This window comes from Protopterus annectens, chromosome 14.part0 (assembly GCF_019279795.1).
Source record: "Protopterus annectens isolate FY-2018-M chromosome 14.part0, PAN1.0, whole genome shotgun sequence".
Taxonomy (NCBI): Eukaryota; Metazoa; Chordata; order Ceratodontiformes; family Protopteridae; genus Protopterus; species Protopterus annectens.
The window spans coordinates 55,707,295-55,730,501 of record NC_056748.1 but is presented as its reverse complement, the minus strand read 5'-3'; the positions used below and the strand labels follow the sequence as shown (position 1 = coordinate 55,730,501).

Below are 23,207 nucleotides of genomic sequence, written 5' to 3'. Positions count from 1 at the left end.
TATTTACCATCACCACCACTACTTGTATTGACAGATTATATTTATCAATCTGAGGATATAAACCAAAGGTATATCTCAATCGCTTTATTAAAAATAGACAGATGGATCAGTTTTAGTTGCATGTTAAATGATATTTTAATTTTACTTATAAGTCAACTGCACATATTCCTATCTTCTTCCTATCCTTCTCCCAGTATCCACGGTGGTGCAGTGGTAGCATTGTTGCCTCACAGCAAGAGGTTCTTCCATTCGATTCGCGGCTGAACTGTGGGGAGTGCCTTCTGTGGAGTCTGTATGTCCTTCCCGCGGTCGAGTGGCGTTCTGAAAGACATGCGTGAATAGGTGTGCCTTCGTCGAAGGTTGGGTGTTGAGCTGGCAACTCGGCACCATAAAAACCTACTGCCAATCATTAGCAGACTGGAGTTCCGCTGTGGCGACCCCTAACTGGGAAAAAGCCAAAAGACAAACAAACTTCCTATCCTTCTCCCAGTAAAAAGGTCTGCATTCTTTTATAGGATCATAGGGTCATAGGAGATTATTAGGCTAATGGCTTAAGGGCCCTTACAAGGCTAGCCAATATAACCTGATTTTACCCAATATATGGCACCTAAGGGCAAGAGAATGACATGGATTTGTGCCTGTGCATTGAGTATCTTACAGACTGCTCCAGTCCATAAAGGATACAGGCACTACTCCAGGTGTGAATTTGCAATTCCCCATCCACTGATCCAAACTGTGTTTGAAGATGGCAAGGAAGAGCTCTGCTTAATGTGAAGAGGAAGCTTGTTCTAAAGAATGGGCAATCTCTGAGACATATATCTGTCTCTCCAGAATGTTTTTTTTTTGAGCCGCTGACTAAATTTAGATCCCTAGATTGGGTGACTCTCATGCTGTTTGACTTGCAAATGTGTAACAGCTCCATCAGGGCTGGATTTGTGAGTGCCTTGTAGGTCAGGCATAGGTCACCCCTTAATAATTGGTTGGAGACAGAGTAAAAAGTTAGGACTTTTAGTCTATCTGCATAGTTCATGTTCTTTACACCCTGCATTTTCTTTGTGAGGAACCTCTGAGCTTGATCAAGCTCTGAAAGTGCCTAGTCAAGTACATGCCAAATGGCACACTGTACTCAGTTATTGGCCTAATGAAGGATGAGTGCAGTCAGACTATAATTTCCTTGGATCTGGATGTCATACCTTTACTTCTACATTATGCTACATAGAAGGACATCCTCACCACTATGGACAGGTCTATTTCAAAACAATGAATGAATATAATGTTGAACCACAAAACATTGCGACCATAATGGTGAAAACACATAACACTGAAAACTTAGAACAATGAAACCACATATCATTGCAAATTTCAATCATCGCATCCCATAGCATCGAATGTTACAGTTCACACATTAGTAATACCTCCTCCACCTCAAACATAACTGAACTGACAGACACACTTGTTTCAACGTTTCTGCAGGGAAGCAAACCCCTCACACCCCCTGCAAATTAAATATACCAACTCCAAGATCACACTACTGTGGAGACAAGGTAAATTTCCCATTCCCCACTGTGTTGCAATCTCCTCTGTTTTCCTGACAACATATACAAACAGCCAAAATAAAAATGTACTCCCCTTCTCACTTATACTATCACTTTCCACAACACTAACATTACTTCTTTCAAAGTAATAACTCTATCACTCAAACACAATAATGCTTAACTGTTATCTGATAAACTTTTACTATACAACCTGAGAACTTCTCTTAAACTGCAAAACATACCATCTGCCATGCTTGCTTACTACATACTACAACTTCTTAAAGTAATACCATAAAATTAACACTTTAAACTATAACCATGTAACACTTTCAATGATATAAGGCTCAATGATTTAAATTTTCATTGTTATGTAATTTCAATGTTCTAACTTTTCAATGTTCTGAATTTTGGATGTCATGGTCTCATTGTTTTGTGGTTCAACGTTATAGTACTTCAGTGTTTTGAATTAGACCCCTATGGGCACACGGCTGTCAAATTTCAGGCTACTATCTATCTGTGTACCTAGATCTTTCACCTCTGAGTCTACACTTAGGCCATGTTGTTGATGTTATAATTTTTAGCAGTATTTGACTTTCCAAAGGGTATGATAATGCAATTATCTTGCATTTAGTTTAGCCCATGGTTCTGGCACCAACCATTTGTCTGATCTACGCCCTCCTGAAGGATATCTACATCACTGGGGGATTCAGTGACTGTCCCCAGCTTCCAGTAATCATCAAACGTCACCATCCAGGGCCTTCCATGTTTGCCTTGGCTTCAGAGAAGTATATTCCAAACAGGAGTGATCCCAGTACTGAGCCCTGTGGCACACCACTAGTAACTGGTCTGGTCCCAGCACTGAGCCCCATGGCACACCACTAGTAACTGGTCTGGTCCCAGTACTGAGCCCTGTGGCACACCACTAGTAACTGGTCTGGTGTCAGTACTGAGCCCTGTGGCACACCACTAGTAACTGGTCTGGTGTCAGTACTGAGCCATGTGGCACACCACTAGTAACTAGTCCGGTCCCAGTACTGAGCCCTGTGGCACACCACTAGTAACTGGTCTAGTCCCAGTACTGAGTCCCATGGCACACCACTAGTAACTGGCCACTTGCAGGATCTGGATTCACCCACTTTAACTATATGTGTCCTGTCTGTGAGCCAATTGGCTATCATTCTAGTGATGCAGGGATTCATGCCAGTTTTGTACGTTTATTTATAATACCTGAGTGGGGAATTGCGTCAAATGCCTTGGTCAGGTCAGGGTAGGTGGTATGTACTGTTGTACCCTCATCTATGTCCTTAGTGACTGTCTCAAAGAAATCTACCAAATTCTGTAGGCATGACCTGCCCTTGACAATGCCAAATTGTGTCAGGTCCAGTGTGTTTGGAGGTTTCCTACGTCATTATTTATCAGGTCCATAATTATTCTTTTTATGGCCTCACATATAAGACCAGGCAAACTTAAGGTTCTATAATTTTCCATGTCTGTAGATGATCCCTCTTTATGCAGAGGGATGACTGTTGCTGTCCTCCACTCTATTGGGACAAAGCCAGTCCAGAGGCCATGGTTAAATAGAGATCCTAATGAGCCTGATAAATCTTGATTTAAGGTATTTAAGAGGTAACCTGGTATATTGTCAGGCCACACTTAAGCCATGGTTTTAACTTTAGAGAGCACAGTGGCAACCTGTTCTTTTGGTAATAATTGACGTTGGTATGGTGGAGGGTATTTCTTGAGAAGAACTGGGGGTGATGGGTGTCGCTCGTCTTGTGTATTCAAATAAGACTATGAGGCTGGGTGTTCATTTAAGTCATTTATTACACACAAGTACATCAGGATGGATTACTGGAACATACAACTTAAATGAACTAACTAACTGACTCACTGCTACACATATGCATGCTTTCATGTCGGCTGCTCACTCAAAATGGCGCTCTTGCTTACACATGCTCAGTACTTATTTGCATGTGCCCATAGACTGGAATGGCTCTTAACGGTACACAGACAGTCTGATCTACATCCTCCCTCTTTGACTACTCTGTCATACAATGAAAAATGATAATTAGATAAGTATGCAAATTATACAGACATATAGAAACAGCAACAATCATGCCCAGGTAGCTGTGTATTTGGGATTAGGTCTTGAGATACAACCTCACCAAATAACATAGTAATTAGAACTGGGTTTAGCAATAGAGAGAGTCACTAGGGAATGTTCTTCTTGAGGATTTTCAGGGACACTTTCAGGAACGGGAACAGATGATTAAATGTTCTCTGTAACAGGAACATTAGACAAATCACTCTGAGAATTAGAGTCTCCATTACAGGCAAGATGTTGTAACACTGGCTTGGACACCGGTAGTAAATGCTTTCGTCCATTACAGGCAGGATGTTGTAACGCTGGCTTGGACACCGGTAGTAAATGCTTTCATCCATTACAGGCAAGATGTTGTAACACTGGCTTGGACACCGGTAGTAAATGCTTTCGTCCATTACAGGCAGGATGTTGTAACGCTGGCTTGGACACCGGTAGTAAATGCTTTCGTCCATTACAGGCAGGATGTTGTAACGCTGGCTTGGACACCGGTAGTAAATGCTTTCATCCATTACAGGCAAGATGTTGTAACACTGGCTTGGACACCGGTAGTAAATGCTTTCGTCCATTACAGGCAGGATGTTGTAACACTGGCTTGGACGCCGGTAGTAAATGCTTTCGTCCATTACAGGCAGGATGTTGTAACGCTGGCTTGGACACCGGTAGTAAATGCTTTCATCCATTACAGGCAGGATGTTGTAACTCTGGCTTGGACACCAGTAGTAAATGCTTTCGTCCATTACAGGCAGGATGTTGTAACGCTGGCTTGGACACCGGTAGTAAATGCTTTCGTCCATTACAGGCAGGATGTTGTAATGCTGGCTTGAACACCAGTAGTAAATGCTTTCGTCCATTACAGGCAAGATGTTGTAACGCTGGCTTGGACACCAGTAGTAAATGCTTTCGTCCATTACAGGCAGGATGTTGTAACGCTGGCTTGGACACCGGTAGTAAATGCTTTCTTCCATTACAGGCAGGATGTTGTAACACTGGCTTGGACACCGGTAGTAAATGCTTTCGTCCATTACAGGCAGGATGTTGTAACGCTGGCTTGAACACCAGTAGTAAATGCTTTCGTCCATTACAGGCAAGATGTTGTAACGCTGGCTTGGACACCAGTAGTAAATGCTTTCGTCCATTACAGGCAGGATGTTGTAATGCTGGCTTGGACACCGGTAGTAAATGCTTTCAATTCCATTACAGGCAGGATGTTGTAACGCTGGCTTGGACACCGGTAGTAAATGCTTTCGTCCATTACAGGCAAGATGTTGTAACGCTGGCTTGGACACCAGTAGTAAATGCTTTCGTCCATTACAGGCAGGATGTTGTAACGCTGGCTTGGACACCGGTAGTAAATGCTTTCGTCCATTACAGGCAAGATGTTGTAACGCTGGCTTGGACACCGGTAGTAAATGCTTTCGTCCATTACAGGCAAGATGTTGTAACACTGGCTTGGACACCGGTAGTAAATGCTTTCGTCCATTACAGGCAAGTTGTTGTAACGCTGGCTTGGACACCAGTAGTAAATGCTTTCGTCCATTACAGGCAGGATGTTGTAACGCTGGCTTGGACACCGGTAGTAAATGCTTTCGATTCCATTACAGGCAGGATGTTGTAACACCGGCTTGGACACCGGTAGTAAATGCTTTTGATTCCATTACAGGCAGGATATTGTAATGCTGGCTTGGACACCGGTAGTAAATGCTTTCGTCCATTACAGGCAAGATATTGTAACGCTGGCTTGGACACCGGTAGTAAATGTTTTCGTCCATTACAGGCAAGATGTTGTAACACTGGCTTGGACACCGGTAGTAAATGCTTTCGTCCATTACAGGCAAGATGTTGTAACGCTGGCTTGGACACCGGTAGTAAATGCTTTCAATTCCATTACAGGCAGGATGTTGTAATGCTGGCTTGGATGCCGGTAGTAAATGCTTTCGTCCATTACAGGCAGGATGTTGTAACGCTGGCTTGGATGCCGGTAGTAAATGCTTTCGATTCCATTACAGGCAGGATGTTGTAACGCTGGCTTGGACACCGGTAGTAAATGCTTTCGTCCATTACAGGCAGGATGTTGTAACACTGGCTTGGACACCGGTAGTAAATGCTTTCGTCCATTACAGGCAGGATGTTGTAACGCTGGCTTGGACGCCGGTAGTAAATGCTTTCGTCCATTACAGGCAGGATGTTGTAACACTGGCTTGGACGCTGGTAGTAAATGCTTTCGTCCATTACAGGCAGGATGTTGTAACGCTGGCTTGGACACCGGTAGTAAATGCTTTCGGCCATTACAGGCAGGATGTTGTAACGCTGGCTCGGACGCCGGTAGTAAATGCTTTCGTCCATTACAGGCAAGATGTTGTAACGCTGGCTTGGACGCCGGTAGTAAATGCTTTCGTCCATTACAGGCAAGATGTTGTAACACTGGCTTGGACGCTGGTAGTAAATGCTTTCGATTCCATTACAGGCAGGATGTTGTAATGCTGGCTTGGACGCCGGTAGTAAATGCTTTCGTCCATTACAGGCAGGATGTTGTGACGCTGGCTTGGACGCCGGTAGTAAATGCTTTCGATTAAACCTGATTTCCTTCCTTTGCAACTAAACGATGTACGATCTCGAAACCTCACACAAATGTTTCACAAGTCCTATTCAGTCAAATCATTTTGCTGTCTGCATCCTCACTATCTCTCCTTCTTTCAAGGGATTCAGAGGCTTGCTGGTTTTGTCGTAGTAGGACTTTTGGGACAAACTCTTCTTTAGGAGTTGAGCTTTTACCACTTTGTTGTTTTTGGCACTTGGAATCAACAAATTCTTACTGATTGGTAGTGTGGTCCTGGTTTGTCTTGACATTAACCTCTGCGCAGGTAAGCCAAGTAGATTGTTAATAGGAATGATCTGGAGATTAAGCAGATTTAGAAAAATATTGTTATTGTCTTGTTTAGACTTCTCCAACAGTTGCTTTGTACTGCACGTTCGGCCAAGCCGTTACACTGTGGGCATTCATGAGTCTCAAGTTTCAGCAAATCTTTTGAACTAGTGACTTGTAAACTGTACACCATTGTCAGAAATGAGTTTGTACGGGCTACCATGGACAGAAAAATGTCTCTTCAACTTCAGAATGACAGTGCAGGATATGAGGTTAGGAAGTAGATCAATCTCAAACCAATTTGAATATGAGTGTACTAATGCCAAGTAATGTTGACATTCCATTCAAAAATGTAGCTATTAATACAAGTTCCTGGTACCAGAGTGATATAAAACCACCAAGAAAAAAGTTATCACTCCTGCTGTAGCACAGACCAGACTCACAAGTGTAGCAGTTGACTGGTTATTTGAAGTTTTTTGGATGTATTTTACTCACTGATTTTTGCTATACTGCTGTGTTCTACTTGATTTGTGTAACTAAAACAGTGCTGCTACACTTGTGAGTCTGGTCTGCGCTACAGCAGGAGTGATAAAAATGTAGCTGTTGTCAACCACGGTAATTCAGGAATCTGGCTTAACTCAAGTGGTTCTTTTTGTTGATGCGATTTAGTACTATTACAAACAGAACAATCTGAGAGTTCTTTCTCAATGTCTTTTGACATGGAAGGCCAAAATACTAGTCCTCTCACCCTTCTTTTGGTAGAATCAGTTCCTGGGTGGCGACAATGCAAAATTTTAATATATTCTTGTCGCAAGGATTTTGGGACAATCACCTTTGGACCTTTCATGATGATACCACCTTCCATCAAAATTTCATCTCTATGGAAAATACTGCTGCACATCTGGTGGCAAATAAGATTGTTTTGACAGCCATCCTCGACTGATAAAGTGGTTGAGCTTCTGAAGAATGGGATCTGAAGCTATGTGAGTTCTAAGCTTGTCAAGACATGTGGAAGAAACATTTCTCACTTCCATGACTTAAAAATCAGGTTTCTCATTTTGATGTTGTTCGGTGGTTTCCTGGGCAATCTGGATAAAATATCAGCAAAATAAAGAAGATTGCCTTTTGTGTAGACAAGACTGAAATTGTACTTTTGCAATTTTAACATCATGCATTGCAATCTCACAGGGGCTGTGTGCATTGTTTTTTTTTTTTCAAAATAGTGACCAAAGGTTGGTGGTCAGTCTTAATTTGAATAGGTCACCCATAAATATTATCATAGAACTTTGGAGATGCAAACACACTTGTCAGCAGCTCTTTCTCTATCTGAGCATATTTCATCTCAGTCTGGGTTAGAGTTCTGGATGTATAGGCTGCTGGTCTGCCCTCTTGAAGAATGAGTGCTCCAAGACCAAACTTTAAGGCATCACAAGAAAGAGGTACAAGTTTGTGAATATCATAATATCTTAAGGTGGGTGGACTGGTAATTTTCTGCTTCAGGACATTGAGTGCTGTTTGGTGTTGTCCCAACCAGGACCAGGTTACATTTTTGCATGTCAGCTCTCTTAGCAGTGCTGAAAGGTTTCTCAAATCTGGAATGAACTTGCCCAAATAATTGACCATGTCAAGAAAACGTAAGGAGGTGACACCCTCTGGAGCTCACATGTCAAGAATTGTAGTTTGCTTAAAAGGATCTGTTCATAAGCCTGAATTGGTAAACAAATGACCCACATAAGGAACTTCTTGTCACCTGAATTTGCATTTCTGAGGAGTCAGCTTAAGATTCACTTTACGAGCACATTCCAGAACTTACTTTCCTGAGGTCATCTGACATATTGAGCTTTTTGGCTCAGCGTTTACTTTGTTGGCCTATTGGGTGTGTGTGTGTGTGTGTGTGTGTTTGTGTGTGTGTGTGTGTGTGTGTGTGTGTGTGTGTGTGTGTGTGTGTGTGTGTGTGTGTGTGTGTGTGTGTGTGTGTGTGTGATGTGTGTGTGTGTGTGTGTGTGTGTGTGTGTGTGTGTGTGTGTGTGTGTGTGTGTGTGTGTGTGTGTGTGTGTGTGTGTGTGTTTGTGTGTGTGTGTGTGTGTGAATTGTCTGATGAAGTTCTAACCTTTTGGAATGAAAGCACTTATCTTTTATTGTGTATTTAGTGTGTATTAAAGCTGGTGTTTCAGAGTTTAGTGGTTTAAGCACATTTTTTGTTTTTTCTTTGTGTGTGTGTATATTCAGATGTATATAGATAGTTGCAGCATGTTTAGTCAAATAGACTTTTTCTCAGAAACTTTTTAAATGCTGTTAGTGACAGGAGTAGAAATAGGTTTAGCAAACATGAGTATGGCGGGGGCAAATGGAACCAAAAGGTAAAATAAATGCATATCTAGCTCAATCAAGCAATTAATTAATTTTAATTATATATTTATATTTGTTTACCGGGGTGATTTACTGATCTCAATGGGCCAATTGCAGGCACAGCCTGAGTGAATAGGATCACATAAGAAATGAACAAAATATATTCACAGGTACAAGGATATGCTACAAAACAAATATACAGAAACATATAAACATATTTACATACAGAAAAATATGCTACAACATTTCATTCAAGAAGCAGTTTACAACATGAAAGCATGGATGGAAAAACGGAATTACACTTAGCAGCGCTTTATGGGTAAGTTGTATCCATAATGACTGAGATGGCTTATGCTACAGGGACTGTACTTCTGTATCTGAGAGAATGCATATGTGTGTGTGTGTGTGTGTGTGTGTGTGTGTGTGTGTGTGTGTGTGTGTGTGTGTGTGTGTGTGTGTGTGTGTGTGTGTGTGTGTGTGTGTGTGTGTGTGTGTGCAGCTAATCTTATATATGTGAGCTTGAGTTAAATGTGACAGTGCTTTCACTATGAGGACATTTCCTATATACAACAGCACAATGAGTTTGGAGGTTTCAGCCACTACTTTCCAGAACAGTGATGGCAACAGTAATCCCCCAATCTTCCATTGTTGGGGTTACTGGTACAAAGTCAAGAGCAGTATTCTGGCTTTCCTCCTTCAACTACAACAGTGCCATAAGCTGCAGGTGTAATGGTAACAACGTTCCATCCTTCAGCAACAACAGTACCATCAGCGGCAGGTGTAATCGTAACAACATTTCATCCTTCATTGACAACAGTACCATCAGCTGCAGGTGTAGTGGTAACAGCGTTCTATCCTTCAGTGACAACAGTACCATCAGCTGCAGGTGTAGTGGTAACAGCGTTCTATCCTTCAGTGACAACAGTACCATCAGCTGCAGGTGTAGTGGTAACAACGTTCCATCCTTCAGCGACAACAGTACCATCAGCTGCAGGTGTAGTGGTAACAGCGTTCTATCCTTCAGTGACAACAGTACCATCAGCTGCAGGTGTAGCGGTAACAACATTTCATCCTTCAGTGACAACAGTACCATCAGCTGCAGGTGTAGTGGTAACAATGTTCCATCCTTCAGCGACAACAGTACCATCAGCTGCAGGTGTAGTGGTAACAATGTTCCATCCTTCAGCGATAACAGTACCATCAGCTGCAGGTGCAGTGGTAACAACATTGCAGCATCGTATTTCAGGAATTAGTAACAAATGGACTGCCTACAGTAGTCAGTGTTACTACCAGCACTTCAGTTTTAATCCCCAAAGGATATGACTGAGCAAAAGGAGCTCGGACTAAATTTAACATTATTAAGGAAACCCAGTAATGAGAATGACTGAATTAGGCTGTTGAAGCTTAATATTTATTTACATGTTTTTTTTTTTTCTTAAGGCTACCAGTAAATCAGAAATACAAAAAGTTACTGTTTAGTATCTCAAACTGTCTGAGAAATTTCTGTTTGTATAAGGGCTTATGAAGAGCATCTTGATAGTGATCTGACAGCCTTTAGTGTGACAGTTGGCAGAGATTTGAGACTTTTAGCTGCTTTCTCTGGTCCAGGGTTTGATTCTCTCAGTTTCCATTTCCCTAACAGTGTGACTGTAAGTAAATGTCTTAACCAATCAGTGTTCTTGGCTAACTCTGGAAAAGATCCAGCTGAAGCACTGCTTTTCTCTGATTAATAAATAAGAGGTGAAAGCGTGATTCAGTCAGTTATTATCACAAAGTCATTCAACTAATGCAAAGTTGTAGTTGCGGAAAAAATGCTATTCACATTCTCCTGTATGGTCACAGTATTGTGAAATAAAGAAAAAACAAAGTCCTTGAACACAAAGAATGGCAGCATTTGCACTACTAACTATACATATGCAATGTCTGATTTTTGTAAATGAATCATTCACTGATTATTATGATTATTTCTAATTTTCCTGAGAGTCTGCAGCAGTTTTTACATTGCATGAGGCCATAAATCAGGCATTATGATACATTTTCACAGGTTTTGCTTTGGCCTGCCCATCAGTCATCACACCCTTCAGCCTAGTCAACCTGTTTGCACCCCATCATTGGAGTGAAGGTCTGTTAGTATGGTCCACCATTTAAGGAGCCATCAGAAGTGGTTTGGGTTTTAACCTTAACCCCTATTCTCCTGCACATGCTGGGTATGCCCAACTCCCCCGCACATGCTCAGCTTTGGCAAATGAAGGAGTGTGCAGCGAGCTGTCTGCACTTGCTGTCTCTTACTTTCCCAAGGAGTTTTGTCAGCTGCATTCAGCTCTTCTCACCAGTTCTCAAGCATGAGTGGTGGTTTCCCAAGTTTCCAGGGAGAAATCCCACCACCACTTAAGCGCCCACAACCCAAGCCAACCATCTCCTTCAAAGAGGCGAGTGGACCTTGCCCCATCAATCCTTTCTCTCCCTGCCTAGCTCTTCCAGTACTGAAGCTGATACTCAAACCCCAGTCATATGGGTCTCAATGAGGGCTCCACCCCCCTTGTGCCAGGGGTTCAGGCTGTTATAGTTTGTTTAAATTTAACAAAACAGCTGTCAGAGAATAAAATATGTCTCTGAAAAAACACCAAAGTCTATAGCAAAATAGTTTAACAACACAGAGAGAAATACACCACGGCCACTTGAGGAAAGAAAAATTGTTGTATAATTCAGTTAGCGCTTTTGTGTCCTGCCTGGACACTTCATCAGACTTACAAAAACAACAGTATGACTCAGCTTTATATATCAGCATCACAAGTCAACTAGCCAATCACTAATCACACTCTAACTTTCAAAAATTTAAAAACACAGTACAGTCATTCATCCTAAAAGCTATATGTATATATAACAATATAATAAAACATTAAAAAGTGCATAATCAATGCAGACTATATATGTAAAAAACTCATATTTATATAAAAACATCTAAATTTGTATATACAAAAATACAAAAATCATTCATAGCATCTAATGCATCTATGTACATATAAAAGCAGTTACACTGTATGTCATTCATATATTGACCACAAGATGTCACTGTTTATTCAACTTATCTAATACATGTAAAAGCTGCCTTCTCAGTGAAAAATGTTCACATAACACACCAGCATAATCAATAATACAAGAACTGTGCATATATACCTAACCTTTAAATATCTAAAATCAAGGAACAAGGTGAGAAAGGCAGGTATTGTCAATGTTTTAAAGGTCTGTCTATTAAAAATGGCTTTAAACTGACCCTATCATTTAAACCCCAATTTTTGTCAGCCTGTAGACTCTTAATCCACCTCAGCTCATATGTTTCTGTGTAATACTTTACATTACCTGATCTCAAACTGTTGTTTTTTGTAAGTCTGATGAAGTGTCCGGGCAGGACACGAAAGTGCTAACTGAATTAAACAACAATTTTTCTTTCCTCAAGTGGTCATGGTGTATTTCTCACTGCGTTGTTATACTGTTACATTTTGTTACTGAAGTAAATTGATGATGTACTGCAATGCATATAATAGGTGTTACTGATAAAGATACTGGAGGTAGACATAATTTGAAATTTACCTTAAAAGTGTGACTACCAAAGAACACCCTAATCAAGGCACAATGCACACTGGGACTATAATCCTTATGCAAATTACAGTGCCCACTAAGAGGCTCAACCACTGTATCAGCTCACCATGGGTAAGCTGGGGGCACCGAGATTCAAAGACAGTTTAGAGAGATGGCATTCAGTGATCCTGGACTGAATAAGAGATATGAAGCTGACCAGGGGACTTAGCAGTAAGTAGGCAATGCCAGCTCACTCACCCCAGGAAGGATTTCAGAGGTCACCTGCATTAAGAGTAACTTTGAACAAAGGCCAACAGAGGAGGGTCTCAGAATTAAAGAGACCCAGGGCAGCATGTGAGCATGCATTGTGCTCATGCTCACAGATGTGAGAACATTTGGTGCCTTTAAAAAGTAGCACACCGTCCATTCAATCTGCATCGCAGTCTCACAAAGGGCAGGCTCATTAAGTACATAGAAAAAAATAGCTACAGCCATACACGGCATAGAAATGGTAGTTGACTCTGTCTGTTGTGGTCACTAATATGGTGATCCACAACTGAAAAGGGGAGACTGCAGGAATAATGTGGGGTACAACAACAAGCAAAGAAATGGGAACAAATGATCCTAATGGGGTTCATGAATGCTACATTGACACAATGAAGCAAAATACACACACACACACACACACACACACACACACACACACACACACACACACACATACACACACACACACATATATTGAAGACATAAATTTGAGGTCCACATGCAACAATAGGCCTGGTGATCTCTAGACTACCTTATTTTACTTCTTATTACAAAGCAAATGTAGCAGAAACAATGGCAGATATCAGACTATAAAGGTACATGATATTTAAAGTATCTGAATCTTGGTTGGGCTTTAATTCTGCTCCTGATATGCAGTGCAGTAATGGTGTACTAAGGGAGGTGACCAGGTAGTATAGAGCAGCCCCTGTATGATAGTTCATTTCACTCAAGGTATTTCAGAGTGCCTCTAAAATATTCTACAACATCAGTTGTATTTATGAGGAATACGTGGGTGAAGATTGCAATGCTTCACATGTAAAGAAGCAGCAAAGGAGAAAAAAATGTAAGTAAATGAATTACATGAGTAACCTACTGATGGACAAAGACTGAACACTCGGGTTTCAATTGTCCAAGGTTTACCTCGCTGACGATCAGAGTTCCTCCATAGTAAATCACTGTTAGTGAGTTGTGCCATAATTGATTCGCTTTTGGGGAGGAATTATACCTTCTTTGATTTGATGCAACCATGGAGTTGGTATGTATAAGTTTGGGGTGTATGGAGGCTTGCCCCTCTGCAAAAACACATAAAAAAGTATTTATTTTTTTTTTTGGCAAGTTTTTTTGCGGCACATGCAGTTTGAGGATGGCGTGTTCACTTTCATCCAGTGATAGTGGAAGCAAATTTCATAGAACAAAAAATGCTATTACCTTTACAATTTTGTATATTATAAAAACTTTGTCATATTCTTAATAACTTGCCATAAATGTGTTTTTCTAAGATGAGCATTGTCTGTCTTATTTCCGTCACTGTTGTCATGTTACACAGGTACTCATCACCATTTATAGAGAAAACAGACTCAAGATGATATTTCCAAAAGGCAACAACACTTATTTCCTACCACAGTTTCTTCTTCACTTAATTTTATAAAGGCTTTGTCTTTCTCTTCATGGGTTATAGGGTCAGAAGAAGGTCGAGGCGATGGATTTGACTCTAACTGAGGCTCTCTGTCAAGGTCATCTCTCTGTCAAGGCAAGCAGATTTATACAAGACATTATTCTGAAGCAGAAGCCATGTTTTATTTCCAAAGACATGAACAGTTAGTTCATCATTTATATAATTTTGCATTATATTGTGAACTGAGCAACAAACTTTATAAGAAAAAATAAACTCAATTAGAACTATAAAATAAGCATTACAAGTTTTCTACCAATAGCGAAAAGTTGTCACTGTTTAAATTAATGTCAGAAAATTATTTTTCATTCCTGTTAGATATTTTTATAGTGTAAAACAGAATATTCATGTTTTTTCTACATGAAGGGTTCTATAGAATTGTAATATCAGGTTTCATTTAAATGTAGTTTGTTAGACCAGAAATACAATATTCGCTTTGCATAAGTCTAGAAATGGTGCCATTTAGGGTGGCCACGGTGGTGCAGCGGTTAGCATTGTCACTTCACAGCAAGTGGTTCTCTGGTTCGATTCTCGGCTGGGGTGCCTTCTGTGCGGAGTCTGCATGTCCTCCCTGTGGTCGCGTGGGTTTCCTCCGGGTGCTCCGGTTTCCTCCCACATCCCAAAGACATGCAGTAGGTGGATTGGACACTCTAAATTGGCCCTAGGTGTGAGTGCGTGCGTGCGTGTGTGTGCTTTCTGTGAAAGGTCGGGCGCCGGGCTGGCAACTCGACACCGTAAAACTCCACTGCCAATCATGAGCGGACAGATGATCCGCTGTGGTGACCCCTAACCGGGAAAAAGCCAAAAGAAGAAGAAGATTAAAGCAGGCTTTCACACTTTACATGCAAATTCAGTGAATGAACTTTCAATCAGTAAAAATAACGTTCACTCAAGAATACTGGTAAGAATAAAATGTGCTAACAGAATGTGCCGTACATTGATTGCAAACAGATATTGTTTACATGGTACAAAGTTTGTGATCCAAGGTTAAAGAGGCATGTAGAAATGTACATGCTTTTGGTATTATTAGGAGATACTTCAGATACAGTTAGATAGTTCATTTGGAAAAACAAAATACACAGAAAGTCATTGCAGTGCAGTTCTCAGAAGTTTGGTACATACACTTGAGAATAAGTGCGGAAGTCAGGACAAATATCCAGCATTCAAGAATATTAATTATATTATTCCGGAGGATCAGAATATATGTGCAGAAACTAGACATAATATCAGCACAGTTATTGAAGACACAAATATTTGATTCAGATATTGCTAACATCTACTTCCATTGTATATAATAAAACATTCTTAACTGAACTACAGTGTATGCAGAATTCTGAAAAGTCCAATAAGATTTAACACATAAAGGATAGACTGGCATTGGTTCAGCACAATTCTGGGTAATTAAAAGACAAAGAAATTCACTCGAGTTTCATTCCCATTTCTGCCAGTTATTTCCAGTTTGTCCCAGTATTCTTCAGTCCTATCAATTCTTACAAGATTAAAACATAATGTTTATGTTTCTTCTAAGTTAAGAGTTTTATAGCATAGAACAGAACTCTCTTGTTCTTCTACATTAAAAGTTTTATAGTGTAAAAGAGAACACTAATGTTTTTTTCTATTTGAAGAGTTTTATAGCGTAAAACAAAACTAATGTTTCTCTTGCATTGAGTTTTGTAATGTAAAATAGAATGTTAGTGTTCCTTCCACATTAAGAATTGTGTAAAACAAACATACCTGCACTTCATTGTTCCTTTCGCGTTCCATATTGTTGTAAGCAAACTTAATTTTCTCGAACCATTCTTTAGTGCTTTGTCTGTATTTAAAAAAAGTTTAAGAAATACTTTAGGAGATCTTAGTACTGTCTGACAATATTCAGATTAGTTAAGTGAGACTGTCAAATAAGTCATTCAAATCTCATTCTTCCTTCTGCAGTAAATACCAGAAATTCAAGAAATATCTCCCCAAATGGAAATAATTATACCAAGTTTAGTTGTCAGCTATCTTCTGTTATGTAGTCTTTCTCTCTCTGTATAGCTATCTGTCTATATATATATATATATTTATATATATATATATATTTCAAGAGAATGCATGCATTTTATACATCTGACCACTACTGGCGGGGCTTCTGGTATTTAGATTTGAAAAAAACGGTGCATTGATGTCGATTAGCAGCACGCCCTTCAATATGACATTAGGCAGAGATCTGCTCACTCTCACTAAAACATGTACCCAGACCTGAACCCCTACCTCATACCACTGTTAATTGTCATTTGTGGTCTCTCATCATATATGCTTGATCTGCAGCTGCAGCTCTCAGTCACCATCATGCACACATGCATGCACACACACATACACACACACATACACACACACACACACACACACACATACACACACACACACACACACACACACGCACACATGCACACACACATGCCTTCTGCCTGCATCCACACACACACACACACACACACACACACACACACACACACACACACTCACGCACTCACACACTCACACACTCATGCACTCACACACTCACACATTCACACACACTAACACACATTCACACACACACACACACACACACACACACACACACACACACACACACACACACACACACACACACACACACACACACACACACACACACACACACACACTTGACCTGGCAAGATTCAGTGCACTGACCTTAACTTGCCAAGTACCATATCCACTGCACTAAGACTAAGACCCAGGAAGGAAATATAAGCAAATCCCTCTCACTGAAAGTCTTTCAAGAAAACCAGCAGAGATAAAACAGTATATGCAGTAAGCCTAGTGAATGTATCCAAAAAGTTTTAATAAAATACAAATAAGATAAGTACTTTTGGGTTGAAACTCATCTTCAGACAACTTGCACAATGATAAAATCACAGTTTAAAAGCAAGATCAAACCAATCAGCCTTCAATATCTGACTCTCAGCCTCTTAAGGGCAGGTTTTAAAGGTATTACCCCATTTAAACCAGGAGCCTTATCCACTCCAAATTCAATAATCCACTTAGTCTCAAATAATTCAGTGGTATTGACTATATCACCAACTGTGGCATTTAATTGAATTATTTGCAAAACCATAAATGCAAAGTTCATAGGTTCATACTAGGCTATCTGCCCTAGGGAATTTATAAGCCTAGCCAGAGTGTGTTTGGCTTTCATACCCATTTTAAATTAATTTTGCTATGCCCATTTTCAAGGTTAGTATACTGTGCCTCTGTCTAACAGTGACACAGAAGTGATACCCGGGGTAAACCTACGATCTCCCATCCACTCATCAAGATTCCTCTTGAAGAGAGTCAATGAGGGCCTCTGCCTAACCTAGACTGGGATTTTATTCCAGAGTGAAGGGAGCCTCTGGGTTATGAATCTGTCCCTCCAGCATGTCCTATTTATTTCAGTGCTGAGGTTCAAGTCTCTCGAGCGTGTAGCTCGATGGGATTTGGATTTTCTGAGGTGCAGCATGCCCATTAATTCCGGGTTGGACATGGCTTTATACGTCAGGCACAGATCGCCTCTGAGCAGGCGGTATGCCACTGAGTAGAGCTGGAGTTTCTTTAACCGGGCAGCATATGGCATCTGTTTGAGCCCTTTGATCCTCTTGCTGAGGTACTTTTGGGGTCTTTCCTGTTGCTGCAGGTGTCTGATAAGGTACATCCCAAAAGGGGCATTGTACTCAATTATGGGCCTGATGAGGGATGAGTAAAGAGGCACGATGACCTCCCCTGATCTAGATGTGAATCCCTTCATGATTAGGTGGGCTATATAAAATGTTTTTCTAACCACTTTGGCCACGTGGTTGTCAAATGAGAGATTGCTATCAACTTGGGTCCTCAGGTCCCTAATTACTTCTTCTGTACTTAATTGATTACCACCTATGTGGTAATTTGTGGGCACATTCTTTTTGCCAAAGGGGATGACTATACACTTTTTTGGTGTTTAGCTTGAGGCCATGGCTCTGGCACCAGTTGTCTGTTTCTATGAGGCCCTTTTGGAGGATGCTTGTGTCAGCTGGAGAGTCTATTATGGCGCCCAGTTTGCAGTCATCTGCGAACATGGTCAGCCACAGTCCTTCCGTGTTGGCCTGTACTTCCGAGAAATATATACCGAATGAGAGAGGTCCCAGGACTGAGCCTTGTGGGATGCCACTTGTAACTGGTTTGGAGTCTGACATGGCTCCAGCAATTCTAACCGTGTGGGTTCTGTCCTTGAGCCAGTTTGCAACCCATCTAGTGACATAGGGGTTTATATTTAAGCTGGTGAGTTTATCTATAATGCCTGAGTGGGGTATTGTATCGAAGGCTTTTACGAGGTCCAGGTAGGCTGTGTGGACCGCCTTCCCCTCGTCAATGGCCTTGGTGACTGCTTCAAAGAAATCGACCAGGTTTAAGAGGCAGGATCTGCCCTTAACAAAGCTGAACTGGGTAGGATCCAGTGTCTGTAGGTCCCCAATATCTTTATTTATGAGGTCCATGATAATCCTTTCCATAGCTTTGCAGACCAAGCTAGTCAGGCTTATGGGGCGATAGTTTCCAGGATCTGTTGAGGCACCACCTTTGTGGAGAGGGACCACTGTTGCTGTACGCCACTCTTTGGGTACATATCCTGTAGTAAGGCTGAGATTGAACAGTAGTTTTATGTTTGGGTTTAGCTCTTCTTGGAGTTCATGTAGGACGCAGCCCAGGACACCGTCTGGTCCCATTGATGCTGTGTTTTTGCTTTGGAGAGGGCAGCTCTTACTTGAGCATCTGAGATGTCAGGGGGGCAGCACTCTGCTGGGATAGATATTTGCCCTTTTGGTGGGGGGTGGAGTTTGCGCTGAACCTGTCAGCTAAGATGTTGGCAATGTCTGTGGGTTCGGTGTATTTTTTGTCATTTTGGACTAATTCTGAGCATATCTGGGAATTCCCACCCAGGTTCCTAACATAACTAAAGAAAGCCTTGTAATTATCCTTAGTGTCCTGTGCAATTTTTCTCTCGAAGATGGCCTTAGACGATTTTATGAGTGCCCGTAGTTTTTTGTTAATACTGATCAGAGATGCCTTCCCTTTTTGGGATTTTGCTCTATCATGTAGTAGCTTCCTCCTTCTGTTGTATAGTTTGTTTATGGCTGGGGTCCACCAGACAGGACGTCTGCCTTTGGAGGATTGGGTCTTGGTTTTATTTGGGATTGCATGATCCATACATTCCTGAGGGTGTTCATAGAATGTGTTTATAAAGGATTCTGCAGTCTGGGCCGTATTTTCCACAGGCCCAGGGGCTTTGAAGGATTCCACCTCAGTTTTGAGGAGTGTGAAATTTTCTTTAGAGAAGTTTTTCACTGTGGTTTTCTGTGCAGGGGGTGGGTCGGGATGTGATTATCCAGCGAGATTAGTTTATGGTCTGATCTTACCAGTGAGGGATACACTTCTGGTCTGGAGCATAGAGTCCCCATGTTGGTGATGATCAGGTCCAGTATGTTTTCCCCTTTTGTGGGAGTGGTAACAAGCTGTTCCATAGCATTTGACTTTATAAATTCAAGGAACCTTTGGGCTAGGGTGTTGGAGCTAGAGTAATGCTCCCAGTCTATGTTTGGGTAGTTGAAGTCGCCCAATATAATGGTGTTTGGAGAGACCTTCATATTTTCCAGTGTTCTCAGGAAGGCCGAGTGGGATTCCTGGGTTTGGGAGGGTGGTCTGTAGCAGGCTATAAACTAGAAGGCAGTTTTACCCACTGTTAGTTGCACATGGATAGTCTCTGATGCTTCGTGCTGTACCATCAACCTGGAGGTGTGGGTATCTTTGACGAATATTCGGTCGGTCCAAGTTTTGGGGCCGTAAAGCATGGTATGAGGTATAACCTGGTAGTGCTGGGGTGCCCTCGGGAGCCTTGAACCAGCTTTCTTTTACTGCACAGATATCGATGTTCTCCATGCTAAGGAGAGTTTCGAGTGTGTGCATCTTGAGGTTTAGACTTCTGGCGTTGAGTAGCATTACTCTTAGTTTTTTATCCCTTGTGATTCCTATGGAGGTGGGTTTGTCTTTTGAGCCTTACCTACAAAAGGCACTATAGGGGTAGCAAGAGCCTTTCCCAATATCCGAAAGCCCAGGGGTGACAGGTGCAAGCCATTCCTAGCGAAGCATCGTGGCTTGTCGAGTGTGTCATCCCAGGCTGACAGGCATTGGATCCCCTTTGAATGACACCAATACTTAAGCCAATTGTTGAAATTGATCATCTTGTCTTCATATTGTGGCATCATTCTTGGTGAGGGTAAGATGCTACTCAAGATCAGGGTCATACCGGCCTGGGCTACATGCTCAGAGAGTTCCTTTATGTCTCTTTTCATGTAGTCCAGGGAGGTACGTCTCAGGTCATTCACAACAGCATGGACAATGACAGAGTCATATTTGTACTTGCCTTGGAGTGACCTGAGTGCTTGTGTTATGTGGCAGATCCTAGCGCCCGACAGGCAGCTCACCGTGACCTTCTCCTTGTTCAGCCTGGTGAGCGGGACGTCAGTGTGCCTGACGATAGAGTCACCTATTACAAGTGTATCAGGTGTGTTGTTTAGCCTTAAGGGCTGTGACTGTTCGGCACACTGGCTTTGTGAGCTATGTGTTGCATGTGTTTTGTTTTGGGGTATCAGTTGATTGGGTGTCTGCTTTGGAGGTCTCTGCTGCTTAGGCAGATTTTTATTTAGAGCCGCCGAGTATGTTTTGTGTGTTTATGTGTTTGGTTTGCTGTCGTGGTAGGTCTATGTGAGACTGGAATTGTAGTGAGTGTGGTTTCCTTCTCCTCCTGACTGGTTACGCCAGTACTGAGTTGAGAGAGCTTAGCCTCCAGTTTGGCTATATGGTTGCATCTCTCACATGTGTTGGAATTTGTTGGGAGGAGGAGAGGGTTGTCTGTGTACATAAGGCAGTTGTAACATTGCCTCAAGATTCCCAGATTCACCAGCTGGACCGGAGAGGAGATTGACAACTGACCTTTGGACATGCTAGAATAGTATTGGGAATTCCTTTATAATTGAAAAAAGGGCCAATGGGGAACAAGGTACTCAAGGGGAGTTTGTGAGGGTGTAGTGCTTTTAATTCTTTAGTGCTGACTTAGTGAGTAAGTGCCAGGTAACTTAAATGCAATGTGTTACAGGTAACTTAAATGCAAAAATGAAAAACAGTAACTTTCTTCAAGTGAAACAAGGAAATAGGTACAGTAAGCAATGCAGATATCACTAGGGATCCACAGAAGCACTGAAAAGCCATGTTTTAGGTGGAATTAGTGTTTCAGGGAAATAACAAGCAAACAAACAACAAGCATACAAACAAAGCTAGATTCAGCAGACCTGGATCTAGTCTATGCTACAGAAAACAAGGTGTACCAATTTCAGTAAGAAACAGTTCAAATATGCAGGCACTATAAGCCTTTAACCAGAAATTCCCAGCTCAGAAGGGCAGAGTCCAGCCTCTCCTCCCACAAGAGTGCAGACCACGAACCTTCTTAATGTAAAACAACTGGTCTGAAGCCCAAGTGCTTAATCCAAAAGACTTAGAATGATAGCTACACTTTAATCAAGTTACTACCAAGCAGTAATAAATACAATTGAATACTTTAAAGAATGCCTGGATTAGTGCTCAGGTTATACAAACAAAGCTATATTCAGCAGGCCTGGATCTAGTCTATGCTACAGCAAACAAGGTGTACCAATTTCAGTTAGAAGCAGTTCAAATATGCTGTTATAATTGCTATAAGTTATGTCTAAGGCCCATGACCCATGTACATGCATTGTGGTAGTCAAATTACGAAACTACCATGCATCCTGAGAACACCGGATATTCTCTACCTTCCTCATTGACCACACTGTTAGCAAATAATGCCCCCTCCCTACCTATACCTAGCTTATGAGAAACTGAAGCTACCCCTGTACTCTTGACCAGTCTTGTCACTGTCACAGCTACTTGCCAAATGTCAGCATATTACTAAGTGAAGGCGTGCTCTATCCCAAGCATTGTCTTTTGATTTGAGTTGTAGCTATAAATTTAATGTAACTAAAATCCTGCACTTTGCTGGAAGTGAATAACAAATATCGGAATTATTGATAAAATCTGCATCAACCACTCTCTTTCTAGAGACTGTGTGGTATCTATTCCTCCCCACACTAAATGAGGACTTACTAAGTCAATCTTTATTTTTTTTAACTATTTATTTTTTTATTTATCATGGTGCTTATACTGCGAACCACACAAGAAAAAAAAAACTAGGAATAGCAACTCAGTATGTCTAAAAATGTCTCATAAAAATTGATAACTAAAATAAATTATTGCAAATAAAACAGTAGTGCGCATGTCTTTAGGCATTAATTTTGGGACCTTCGGAATAAGTTTTTATTTAAAAGCCCGTATCAGGGAAGGTAATGGATTACGCATGACAGCTGCCTAGTAGGTAAACGATTCCTTACTGGAGATCTCCAAATGAGTCCTAGGAAAACAAACAGCCCTTACCTGATAATCTGAGAAGTTTCACTGTGTTTAGAGGTAATAGAAATTCCAGATAAAGAGGTCTCAGAAGTAAAACAAGTAGAAGAAGTGATAGAAACAAGAGTCAATGTTCCAATGTACAGGATATGAAATGGGCCAGAGAAATTGAAACAAAATTAAGAAAACCTCCTAATTGGAAAACCTCATTCACAGATACAGTACCCAACTTCTGGCTAAAAGTATTAACATTTTTACACAAAGATTTATCTCTAAGAGCTATTTATATGTAGATCCTGAACAGACACCAACCAGGTTAATAACAGGAAAAACAATGCTCCTTAAGAGTGAAACTACAAGCCATCCTAAAAAACTATAGACCAATAACTTGTCTTCCAGCGATGTGTGAACTATATACTAGAACTGTTGCCATAGATTTTATGGTCCTTTACAAGAAAACTCAATCATGACAACAGTACAAAAGGATAATAAAAGAAAGTCACATGGAACAAAAGCTCATTTATTGTTAAAATCACACAACAAACTTATTGGTGCCCTCTCAGAGCG

The 23,207-nt window shown here is 41.2% G+C and overlaps 1 protein-coding gene across 1 annotated transcript in view; it reads right to left on the bottom strand.

The window, feature by feature from the left end:
- PLEKHS1 (pleckstrin homology domain containing S1) overlaps window positions 1-23,207 on the bottom strand; it is a 452,990-nt gene that overhangs the window by 78,183 nt on the left and 351,600 nt on the right. Inside the window, exons 7-8 of the mRNA XM_044055523.1 lie at window positions 15,885-15,963; window positions 14,098-14,220 (exon numbers count right to left, since the gene is read on the bottom strand). Coding sequence (XP_043911458.1) covers window positions 14,098-14,220; window positions 15,885-15,963 — 202 coding nt within the window. The remainder of the gene's footprint in view (window positions 1-14,097; window positions 14,221-15,884; window positions 15,964-23,207) is intronic.